The following is a 13,209-nucleotide window of genomic DNA, read 5'->3' as shown; positions in this document are numbered from 1 at the left end:
ATTAGGACAGATGTAAGAGTGTATACTCTCTGCTTCAGCTTTCCAATGAGGTAGTACCAACTTTTATGCTTTTGCCTTTTTTTTTTTTTTTTTTTTTTCTTATCGAACAATATTCGCTAATACTATCGATGAAATTATGTTGCGCTTCTTCGCAGAGTACTTTGCTCCAGGGAGTGAATCGTTATCTCCTTATATTACGGCTTTTTCTGCGAATTATTCGCGAGGGGCCAACTGCTGAAAAAGAGGAAAGCGCTGAGGACGACTAATCGAGAATATTGCCCTTAGCGATTCATCGATTATCTCGTAGTCTAGACTATCTCTGCAAACTCTGCAGCTGTACGAAGCAGGAATCGTAGGGAAGATAAACATATAAAATTCCTATTTTACTCGCAATTTTGTTAATAGACGAAAAAGCTTCCTTTCTGTAAAAGTTCAGAGTGCTTCCAGTGCGCATCAGGTCAATTCGAGCTATGGCACGTATGGCAAATTTTTATCGGAAAGATCTCGTCATCAAAATATTATTCTGGCCCTGATCCAACGCGGCCGCCACTTGGTTCTCGGACTTTCAGAATATTTTGTTCATAATCAGAGAAAACGAGCACATTTTCCCCACATACGACCAGTAAGTGTACTCTATGCTCGCTGCACTGTTGTAAATCGAGTATGTACGAAAACAGCATCCCTTGTCCTAGGACCATTAATCTTCACTTGCAGTTTCGGATTGAAGACTGTTTTATCATATAAGGGTCAAACTGTAAGGGTGGAGAGAACAGATGGATGAGGAATCTGTGAAATGTTGATCGATACTTTTCTGGAATATCTGAAAATTCGTATAAAAGTAGAGAATGCTCTCTAGAGAGAGGCACTAGAAGAATAAAGGACAAGAGTGAGGGGAAGAATCAACAAAGCGAATGCGAGAAGCTGGCTTAGGCCTCCATTGAAGAGTGACATTGCCCTGCCACCCTGTACAAATAGCGCTCCTATACGTAATACGTAATACGTAATACCAACTCTACGGGTTTTACACGACATGTAGTCATAGCATATTGACAGTCGTGCATATGCAGCGCATATAGAGTAATACTCATAGGCGTCGGTGTGCTCCAAAGTTCATGAAGCCAATATTCGTACGACTGTTAAGATTGTTTGAGCAAACATTAAATCAAGATGAAAATAGAGCACAAAATTACTATACTACTTCAATGATTGGACGTAGCAAGAAAATAAAATATCTAGTGGCAGTAACCAAGATAATCGTGAATAGACTCCTTTTGGAGTTATCCTGAAATTGAAATGAAATCCTGTCCCATTCAAGGAACAATGACGTCTCAATCTTCTTGCTGCACTTATCCAAAGACCAAAGAAAAGGTGAACGAAGCTTCGACAATCATTGACTTCCTCTGTCACAGTTTTCTATGCTATCGAATGTTAAAATTCTGCAACCACTGCTCTTATCATACTTGGTGATGCGATATGCTGCTTTTCGTTTGCACAATGTGTCACCGAAAGGGATATATGCGGGCACAGATATTTCAATTATTTGAAATTCCTGAAGACAGTAATACCCTCCCACAATAATCTTTACAAATTTGAATATATTATTTTTGTTTGGTTCCTGTCAACCGAAAAAGTTCACGACCTCGCCTTGCGACGTAATGTGAAATTGCACCAGGTCATCTTTGAATGAATAATAAATATTTACCTATTCACAAACTCAAGCGGAACTCAAGGCAGAATGATGGGAATTGCAACGATGACTATATACGCAGAGTCATCGTTGTAAATTTTCCCATAGCCTCGAACCGAGCCAAGCATCGTGGGAGAAAAGAGAGCAAAGAAATATTACAGGCAGGGATGGAAAGAATGCGAGGAGAGTAAAGAAAGAAAGGGATCTCATAACGTGAGGAGAATTGGGAATTGAGGAAGCCACTAGGCTCTGTACTTCCTGGCAACAAAACGAATTCATCCTTGATATCAGAAGCGTAATGCTGGTCATCTTCTTATACTTTCGTCCCGAACATTTTCGGAAATGGATGTGTTTCAAGCAACTGTTGAGATTGAACGACAATGTCCCAAGAGAATAGGCTCATACAATTCGTACAGATAGCGGTAATACAAATCGTCATAAAATATCCCGTCACCCATTTATATGGCAGTATAAATCCCTGAATCGTTAGCCTCATATTCATTTCAAAGATATTCATTTAATATTCAGTTCTCACCACCACCACCCCTACGAATTGCTTCACAACAACCTAACAAACTGGCATAATCAGTGACATATTGTAGATACGCAATGTTAAGAATGAAAATATGAAGGACGAGTAAAGTCTTTGCCGAGAGAATGAATTCGAATGAGCCTGGAAGGAAGACGAAGGACAGCAAAGGAAGGATAAAGCAAGGTGAAGGTATAGCTTCCCGTAGGTGGGAATGGGAGCTGTTTTTCGAGGGATGGGAATGAGGTGGTGCGCAACTGATCGATGCAACAGCGCCGCGCGAAGGAGGGTGGCTCGTTCGTATCACGTACTATATATATACCGGCTATACCGGCTATACTAGCTACTACCCCTGGTGTGTACGTCGGTCCTGCTGGCGTTTGGGTGGGCTGGTACGCTGGTACGAAGCACAGCCAGTGCCAAAAGCAACCCTTTACCCCACCGGCACCACCACCACCATCAGCATTTCTCTCTGGCTCCAATAGAGGGTGGCTCTATCTGGTTTCATGGCTCAGTCCTCGGCCGGAGTGCGTCGTCGGTCGTTGCCGTCGCGAGTTCACCTCCCTGGCCGGGATGACGTCGTATCGTGCCACGAGGACACGACACTCGTGTCCAGGAGGTGCGACATTGCTAATCGTCCTGCTGCCTTCTACGAGCACGACGCTGTCACCTTACTTGACACAGCTGTCAATTGTTCTTGGAAAATAACGACCATGTGCGCACACTCAACGGATTATATCTACGCGTGTCCGTTAATTCTCCAGGATTTTGGTCACCAGGTTTTGGCCTTTATTAATATTGTTTGATACGTCATTCGAGTGACGGAAATTTCGGGGAATCCGATAGAATCGTTTTGCCAGTCTGTTTTGATATTATTTGACGTTTTTATTTCTCGGGAGGATTTTTATAGTCGAATGACGTTCGAGAGTCCTGATTAAAGCGCAGATGAATCCTCAGAGTTTTAAATGCTTCGGAATGGAATGGAAATGCTTCGTTGAAAGGTTAATCCGATTAATTCACGAAAGCGGATGATGATGACATTCAAGGCTAATTTGCAAAGCGATCAAGCACGGACGAGCGACCACGCCATTATTCGATTGTTTGGTGCTATACGCAATAAATTACTTTTCTCTCTGTTTTTGCCGTTTGGCTGCATTGGTTTTCCCGATTTCGGTGTATCAGTTACTATCTTGTCCCGTTGTCGAAAAATACACTGAAATTAAATGATACATCATACGAATTATTTTTCTCCGAACTTGCGTCAAAAACTTTCATGATATCCTGCTGCATTGTGATAATATAAATCCGTGAAATTCTTTGAAACAATATCACGTGTCTTAACGTTATTTCACTTTTACTTCTCGTTCCAATTGGATTTGCCATATAGTCGCTCAGCTTGTCCTTGGGAATGTTATTCTGTTCCTACCGTTTCTCCATCAAGTCCCCAGGGCTATCCCTGAGGTATCTCGCGAGAGAAGAAGCTGACTGGAGTGTTTTGGGATATCAGGATGAAAACTGGAAAAACGTGACTCTCATAGAAAGAGGAGGAAGAAGCGGAAGAAAACTAGGATAGAAATGATTCTCCTGTCGATCCGGTTATAAAAAAACGGAATAAAGGAGAAAGTGAGAAGGAAAAAAAAAAGGAAAAGAGGAAGAGGATATTAGCGTGGTGATTCGGTGGTTTGTTGTTGGTGGTGTCAGTGGCCGCAAGGGCTGGCCATGGGGGATGAAGTATGTTCTCCGAGCTGTGCAGGGAGACTCTGCGGAAGGCCGCAGTGTGTTACAGTTCTGGTCGCGCAGGAAGTCCTTCTCCTTCGCCACCACCGTCTCCGCCATCATCACCAGCCAAGGAAACAAAGACTTCTGCCAACCCTGAATTGGCAAATGTCCGTGACGTCAGGCCCGAAGTCAACAAGGACTGCACTGGCAAACGGGTCTCGGCCGGGCCGTCGGCAAATGTCCGAGATCTCACAGCACGTGGTAGAGCTGCCCAAACTGAATTTAAGGAGTACGTTCACCTCTCTGCTTAGGCATGATTTAACGAAACCTAGAAATCTTTAGAAGTCTTTTAAACAGTCAGCTCATCGTCGTGCATTTTTTATTTACTATCAATGTTGTGTCATTCGGAACGAATTCTCATGTTATCTATTTTAACAAGTCCATTAAGATTATGATTCGGGTTTTATTTCCTTTACGTGGCACGGGCTATCATTTTTCAATGGATCGACAAACCCGTGAACGTACCTCTGGGTATTGGCAGAAAACGCCCAGCTACACCGACGGATTTCTCCAAGAGATCAGGATACGAATACAGAGAGGGACGTCGATCGCCGTACTGCTCGGCAGGAGAGTACAGGGAGTACAGAGACGGAAGATCACTCTCGCCGGACAACGGGGGTTATCTCGAGGACATCCACGGAGGACACGAAATCGGCAGACAGGATACGCGTCCTGAATGCCAGTCCCCAGGGACATCGCCCGAACCTGATGAATCCTCCCTTTCTGGCGACGAAGGTACGCACTGTGGATTTTTCTCAGAAGGACATTTTCGAAATCACTTTCTTTGCACGATGTACCTTGTCAATGAATTTCCCAATATTCCTGTCGCGTCACTTCAATGAACCAAATGATTTCGACTTCGTTCAACGTGATTTTAAGGGATTTCGATATAATTCAAATGGGGAAAAGTGCCTGAAACTCTTATCTGAAAAGATTATTTTCTATCCTTATACAAAGTATTGATACTGAAGCTCTCGATACTGAAAAACGAAATATTTAGCAATCAACTAAAGAGGCTCCTTATGGAATGTTCACTGCTGTTCACTGCTGATCACACTGTATTTCCTTTTAGCGGTAATCTTTAAGGAAAGGAAAACATACGAGTCGTATCGCAGCTTAATCGTTTCGAGTATAACTAGCGGCTATTGCAGTTATGGCTCAGAGCTTTAATTTACATCCGTAAAAGGGTTATGCGGTCTCGCAATGCGGCATTGCTTCGCTGAGCCTCAGCAAGGAAGTTTACGTCACGTCATAAGCGGAAGTTCGTGCAGTTAGAGTTTACTGGCTGTGCCTTTACTTAATGAGGTCTCAGATCTTTCAGGGTTTTCCCCCTAAAGTTGGCAACATGTATCACAGGGATCCAGTCAGCATAGTTGCGATCGCTGCAACCGCTGCAACCGCTAAGCAATATTTCAATAAGTTTTTAGGAAGCCTTACCCAGCAACCCCCTAATAACTTAGCAATCTAGCAAAGTCGAGCCTTCAATCGAAGTATCTCGATCCGAGTTGCTGACTTTGCTCAGATTCCCTTGATAGAGTCAAGTTGCTTGTCGTTACTTCGCTCAGCCCGAACACTTGAAATGGGAAAATGCCGCGTTGCCCCGAAGGCTTGCCAAGTCGAAACTCACGATACACCTTGTGATATCGAATTACAGAGCCCTCGGGCTGAAGTTTCCTCCTCGATGTACCTCCGTAGATACAGAAGCAGTCGCAAAGCCGACTCGTTCCTTTACTCGTGTAAAATCGTCAAACGAGCACCGATGCAAATAATCTAATCAGCTGACCGTTAATTGTCTTCTGTTAATAAAATATTTTCCTTTTTTTTTTTTTTTTCAGGTAAGTCTGTCACACTCAACCCATTAACTAGAGTCGCTCGAGACGTACAAGGTATTTATACAGCTATTGGAATAATTACCAACGTTTTGCCTGCTATGAACAATGAGTGCATTGCGGAAGTTCATATTGGACCATAAATTGCAGGTACGAGTATTGCCAAAGTATGGTTCAGGTACCACGAACACGGTTTCGGATGACAGCTGGATATGTATAATTGTATACCGTCTTCCCTGGGAAATCCAGGTTCTCTATCGTATAATGTCAGAATCCCATTAATCCAGGGAAATCGCTCGTCCCCTTTTCCTATTACGTAACTATTCGATAAAATGTTTTTCAATGGTTTCCTTCATGAAACGTCGAACGATTAACATTCTATTATACGTTGCTATGGCAGGGACTCGATGCGTTTGTGAAATTCATAGGATTGCGTGAAAATCTTCCTAGTGCAAAATTTATTCACTGCCGGTGCGCGGTACAAACTTTAGAGACTCAAAGGTATGCATTGTCCGTCCCTAAGTACTTTTTTGTTAAGCTTTCACGAGTTAACGTTGACACGCATGAAGCTGGTCCTGAATTGTCTAGCGAGTAAATCCAGGATCAAGTTAAAAGTCGTCTGCGCCCGAGCATTCGCAGTTTCCTCTGCAACTAGCAGACGAAAGTTTCACAGATAGTAGAAGAGGAATCGAAGGGAAACCGAGAGAGGCGGTTGAGGGTAAACTCGACTTTGCGAACTTTACGAATAGGAGAAAACTATTCGTATTCTTTCGCCATTTCACCAAGTGTCGCTGCTGCGTTTCACGCAGTTGACGCTTTAACGATAAATAAACGGTTTATTTCCTAAACAAGTTAAATTCAAAATCAATCAAATGTATAATAGTAAAGCTATGCATGCGAGAGTTATACAGTAAACGGTAAAATTTGCAAATTTATTTTGCCAATGGCAATACAAAGGAAACATATACAAATACGAAATAAGAAAATATCAAGAGTTATAAAAATTCCAAAAATTCGCACATCGCTTTAATTTTTACATAGAATACGAGTAAATTGTTTCACTTTGGTTCACCTTTCCCTTTAGTCTTTGTGCAATTTTCTGCTCGCTTTTTGAGTCAGTCTTTTTAAATTGCGCATTTACACTACGACAAATTTTCAACGGAAATTTTCCACGTGGTATCCAAGGATCATTTCCTTGAACGGAGAAACGATATAATTCGAAGGTGTACATTTTTGGCAATGAGCCTTCGAATCCAATATCTCGCACGTACCAACCTAATACCTATAATGTGGCGCACTTTGTCTATATTGGGACAGCGCTATTGGCTGATACAGGGATTGCGGCCAAGTTATTCCTGCAGCTCTCTTCATCACAGCCCTCCATTCGAATGAGTCTCGCATAGCGAACCATTCATCAAGTTATACAGATGAAATTGATTTTCATAGGATCGTCCAAGCGAGCTAGTTCCTTGCGTGTCTCAATTTCTCAAGCTAATGCTGGATTTAGACACTTAACCACATCGTTCCTAATTCCATTTACACTGTTCTCAAGTTCAGCGAAGCGCCTTACAGCTGCCGCTTTGATACGCTGCTTATCCTGGTAAAATAAATATTATAGAATTCTCGTAAAAGTTCCACATATAACTTTCTGTGAGTTTTGCCGCTTACCGGCCATGAAACCTTTTGACTGGCTACATTTCTATTCAGCATTTCGCACTTCAGGGTATGCCTATTGAAAAGCGAGAACGCATACCAAGCGTAAATCCCTTTACGGATTTCTCTAATATTTTTAATTAAAACTTCTGCGCTGTTACGATGCACTCACGTTATCGAGTCGCGATGTGAAAGCTTCGTAGGAGCGGAGTGGGCACTGGGTGCGTGATAGTATGTATATCAGGGTGATGTTGATGAACCATTAAAATGCATAGAATTCCGAGGAATCTATAGAAAGTGCTAAATGTCCATTAAAGATATATTCCTTTTTTACCACTGGCCGTGTACATTTCCTTTAAGTAACGTCATATATCCATACGCCAATTTTATCCTGGAATTTCATTCACGAATATCATGAGCTTACATAAGCAGGATTTACGCGCAGTGTATCAAATTCTGATAGACACTGATTTACCTAGAAATAAATTCTAATGCAGGAAGCGAATATCGGTTGGCTGATTTTCAAGTCTCGAATTGGAAATTTGCTCTTACCTATATGTATCGCGATGGAACGTCCGGTGCGTCGTATCTTTTTCTTTCGCCCTCTCTCTCTCTCTCTCTCTCTCTCTCTCTCTCTCTCTCTCTCTCTCCCTCGAAAGCTTGCAGAATTATTCGCAACACTCCATTTTCAATTTGGCATGACGACATGCCCTGAGAAGTAATGTGAGATACGAGATGGTCGTTAGCATAAATCGATTCGAAGCGCAGTGTCGCACGGCCTTGAAATCTTTTTGCGGAGAGCTTTGCCTTTTCTTTGCTCCCCCTCTGCTCCTCTTAACTTTCTCTTTCTACCCTTAAACTTTCCACGGTACTTTTTTTACCACCTATTCTTTTTTAGACACCCCCTCCTATAACATCGCAGCATTTGTTCTTGAGGTACGAATTGCAGAGCAGCGCGTCCTTATTTATCGTTGAAACCGCAATTACGTTCGAAACGGGCAAAATTCTGAGTAGTCTGAAAATTTGAACTCTGGGTCTTTGAGCTAGCATCGCCAAGAGTATCCTCGTCCCTTCAGGTATGCATATAGTATATTCCCAGAACCCCTTAGGAACTCCGAAGAAGAATACACTTCGGTGAATCCTGGTCGCATTTGAATTTTCCAACGCGGATCAATCTACCCTTTGTTTGCAACGCCTGGGGGCTCATCTTCAGGGTCTCAGATACCTTTTCCAGCACGTTTCGAAAGTTAATTGAAACTTTTACGAATTTCGACAGAGCACCTCTGGAAGTCATTCGACGGATTTTCTCCTGATGGATACATATACTCAATCATTATAGAATCCTGTCCACAAGCACAAGTGAAATTCCTCTCCCTGATATAGATTTATGGGATTATTCGTCTATCGCTGAGGTATAACCCTGCGGTAAATAACCCCATATAACCCTGACGTCTAATAAAACTATTGAGGTCTTAAATGGGTCCGTCGTTAAATTTTAGCACGGTTAACTTAAACGAAGAAACCTGCCTATTTTATCTTCGGAACTTTTCCTAGCTACCAGTTGTCTATTAAGTTCTCCTAAGATCCTAATTCAGACTCTCGATTTGCTCTTTCAGTGGAAATACTAGGAGAAGTTCTTCATCCCCTCTATAGCGTAATAGTTGTAGGTAAATTGGCAGCCTCAGAATCCTATTCTATCAAGGGATGATTGATTATTCTATAACGAGAATTCAATTGGCTAGAGAATATCCTTAGAATATTTACAATATTCAAGCTGAACCATACGATATTACAGAATCACTTACCCTGAATCTCACAGCTGGTAACTGTAAAAATATCCACAATCATCGTGCAGACTCTTCTGACTTTAAAGTACCTGAAACCTCATCGACTAGAGTCTCTCGTTATAGCTGCAGGGGATGGAGAGGCGATAAAGAGAAAATTTGAGGGAGGATTAAAAGCTAGAAGGTTTAATTATTAGAATGAATACTCACTGAATAACTCTGGGATGAATACTGTTGGCAGTGAAAGACGTCAGGCAAACCGGAATGCCCTTCGCTCCTTCATTCCTCATTCCTTCGTTCGTTCGTTCCTTCGTTCCTTCGTTCCTTGAACAAAACCAGTGAAGAATACCTGGCGCTACATGATTGCTAAGCGCGAGCCAAGCAAGCTTCCTGCTAATTTAACACTCGTCCTGGACTCCTAGCTAGTTGTAAGGCCCAGAATGCCCATTGCCCATGTATTGTAATCGCGAAGCAGTCTCCCCGCTTAACGATTGTCTCCCGAAGGTCTAGACAAAAGATGGAAGGAAAACAAAGAGACGAGTCTCTGAAGAGAAGAGAAATTCATTTTCGAATGAAAGTTCTGTAAGATTATCGAATTTATACAAAATCCCTGTACGATCGATTTGCGCCACGTGATTCTTTGTTACGTAGGCTTACGAGAACACGACGCAAGCGTAACAGCTGCAACAGTTGCGTAGTACACAAGGCAACGGCAAGCCAGGGCTGAACTTCATGCCAACTGATACCGCATAGAAGTACTGGCGGCTTACGAGAAACTTGTAATGAAATTCTATTGCGTCGTAACTCGGCTGACAACGTTGCCTTCGCTAGTCTCTGTTCTTTCTCTCTTTCTCTCTTTCTCTCTCTTGGGTCACCACCTTTCCCCTCCTCTGGAGTCTCTCTCGTATTCTCTCTCGACACTTTACGCCGTGTTTTAGAATGTCGAGATAGCCCCCTATCTTCACTTCAAGTTCCAGCTTGAACTGCAGTTTGCCCACGTTTTGTCCTGTTATAAACAAGAGGTCGTCCTTGCTTATTCGGTGAGAACAAAAAATATATCTAGAGACATGTCTTGCTCGGTGCATCGGGCTCTCTCGATGTATTGGCTCGGTTTCAGTATTGTTGAGATTAACGCAAGACCGTAAGAAAAATTGAATAACGGTGCCGAATCTTCAAATTGGCAGGTGCATCAATATCATACTTATACTATATATATATATATATCAACGTTACGCAAACTGCATCATTCCCAAGAATCGAATTCAGCACCCATTGCCAGGGATCGATGTATCGCATCCAGAATTTTACATTCGCATCGCGACTCTGATTAAAGTGTCAATATTCTATCGAATAGACAAATCAGATATATATTCGTTAATCAATTTGATTGATAACGTAGATACCTATCCATAGAGTATCGTGAATCCTATTCAACCAGAATAGACGAAATAAATTGTTTTTTGAAAATATTTCACGTCAAATACGAAACACAAGACTGATTTTATGACATTATTTATTTGTTAAATAGAAAATTCGTGTAACTTCGTTGTTCTGACATTTGTCATTCTGTGAAACATGGGTACCAAAAAAACAGAGCTCGGTGCATTTCGAATTCATTAATTCCCTTTGGAGAATCATTGTAAAGCTTCATTAGGAAGATCAAATAAAGGAAAGTGGTAGCCGAATGTAACAAATAGGGATTGTTTAGCAATGTTTTATAATGTGCTAGTAATAATTATAGGACGTAGTACTGATGCCGTATGATCCCTCAAATGATGTGTCCCCGTCTCTCCTGTCACGCCTATGGGAATACATGTGTCCAGCGTTAGGTATTAATTAATGCGCAAGTTCTCCAATATATTCCAACACCTCATTATATAACGTGCTCGTCTAGTCGACTCGTGGATCATCTTCCCAGCCTCCTGCCTCTACCTGTACTGGTTTACGATACAATTTTGTAGGACAGCCAGGCTCGAGATTGAGACCTCAGTCGAGTGGAGGGCCTTTATTTTCCTTCGCTAAATTAATTTCTCTCAGCCTTCCACTTTTCGTGCCTTCTCTTTATTACTTCTTGCGCTTTTATCAATTTTTTGATGCGTTAGATACTTGTATATCACATTAATAATTTTGAAATAATTAACGAGTCGCATTAATATCCTAAAATTTAATTTATTGAAATTATAATATATGTCAAGCCTTGTGGGAATTTAGAGTAAATGAAAAAGGGAAACAGATTCTGCGCTTTTACTATGCCTGTTGGTTGTGCTTGTATAAATGCCAATAACCCTGTCTCTCTCACACTCGTGGGAAACATAGCAATTCAAAAAATCTAAAGTCCGCAGCCTCTACGATCTTTTGGATGATCACTGAAACGTCTTTTACCGTATCTATTAGTCAGTACACGAGTTTAATGTGTTTTTTTTTTCACTGAAATCACTAAAATATATGCTAAAGACAATATTTCAGTGCAAACTGTTGCACCAACATATTTTCCAACATAATTTTTATGTAAATATGTGGCTTATCGAAGATTTCATCGTTTTCATCCTGTCAAAAAAAAAAACCACATTGAACTCGCAAACAAACGTAAAAATGTTTGTAAAATCTGAGTTCACTTAGACCTTGTATATGTATGTGCGTATGTATGTATATGTATGTATGTATATGTATGCTGTTCAAATATGTTAAGGCAAGAAAGACCAGTGTTATTAAAGTTCCTATGGCAATCAGCCAACTGCAAGTATGTCCGGCCAATGAGACATTGGAATTCGCTGAGGCATTAAATTGATCAGCATTTCAGGTTGAACCTCGCATTTCATAAATTTTCTTCCAATCACGTACTCATTGTACCAGTACCGTACCCAGCATCAATCCTTCCTTAGTCCAGCTATCCAAAGATCTCGTAGCTTTTCACGATAGAACCGACAGCCATTATTTTACCCATTGGCACAGATCAATGTACAGAATGACACAGCCTTTTCTCGCCTTCCGTATAACCTATAGTCACGAGATACTATAACTTAACTTTACCTCGGCTTTCATATACATACGAAGCTATAGCTCTGTACCAAGCTACGTGCACGCATACATTACGTTTACCTAGATTTTGTTATCGGCAATAGTCGCACGCAAATAAATGAATAAAACCCTTTGGCGGCGAAACTGCTGATCTCATTAATCAGGAAGTGCAGCAACGTGCAAGCAACGTGCTTGCGAGATGGATCGGAAGCTCAGGCCCCAAACCTTTATCCTCCGTACATATAGTATAGCATGCTGGCTATGAGCAGGTCCCTTAACGACGCAACGACGCAACCCTATCCTGACACTGACGAACTTTTTATTCGACACCACATAGACAAGATGAATGATTCTGATAATGGATAGAGGGGAAATCTTCGGCTGGAAAATACCAGGACTAGGATATAGATGTCCTAGTGGAGACTATCTCATCCATGAAAATAACGCTCAGACGAAATTCTGTCGTATAACGACATTTAAAAGTGCATTAATTACCTGGGTTAGGTAGGAAACGACGTATGTCCTAGAGTAAGTATCGAAACAATTTTCTTAGCATTGTGGAGTATAAAAGATGCATAGATACAGATAGAAGAATGGGATTGTTTCTCACAAAGGGCTGAATGATAAATAGTCGGGACTGAACGCCCGCTGCTGGTGTAGGAAATAATGACGTGGAAAGCCTCGTACGAAATCAGGATGGTTGCGTCGAGAGTCCAGGAATCTGTTTTATAGTTGACATTTGGTTGCGATCTTGCTGGTGAAAATCAGTGATAAGGCATTCTTATTTTTAATCAGCAGACCCATTTCCTTTTAAGGATTCAGGTCAGAACAGATTTTGGACTCTCCTCTTTTGTGGATGTATCCGGACAAGTTGAAATTTTTCAACGGTGAGCTGAGACTGTGCAGTTTTTAGATTAAAAGAAATTTGAG

General features: G+C 41.5%; 1 protein-coding gene across 41 annotated transcripts in view; it reads left to right on the top strand.

Moving 5' to 3' along the window:
* The window catches only part of LOC107275200 (MAP7 domain-containing protein 1), a 119,830-nt gene that overhangs the window by 76,822 nt on the left and 29,799 nt on the right, over positions 1-13,209 (top strand). For 7 of the 41 annotated variants that reach the window (XM_015755075.2, XM_025080093.1, XM_025080089.1 and 4 more), the window contains one exon: positions 5,831-5,881. The exons of 19 other annotated variants lie outside the window; for them this stretch is intronic. In XM_015755075.2, the coding sequence (XP_015610561.1) occupies positions 5,831-5,881 (51 nt within the window). Of the gene's footprint in view, positions 1-3,525; positions 4,225-4,476; positions 4,731-5,830; positions 5,882-13,209 lie in introns of those variants that run through there. 15 more of the 41 variants (XM_025080085.1, XM_025080080.1, XM_025080083.1 and 12 more) reach the window with 15 other exon arrangements.

Source organism: Cephus cinctus, unplaced genomic scaffold (assembly GCF_000341935.2).
Source record: "Cephus cinctus unplaced genomic scaffold, Ccin1 Ccin1_scaffold0126, whole genome shotgun sequence".
NCBI classification, from domain to species: Eukaryota; Metazoa; Arthropoda; class Insecta; order Hymenoptera; family Cephidae; genus Cephus; species Cephus cinctus.
The sequence above is the reverse complement of the archived record's forward strand: the minus strand, read 5'-3'. Positions and strand labels throughout refer to the sequence as shown.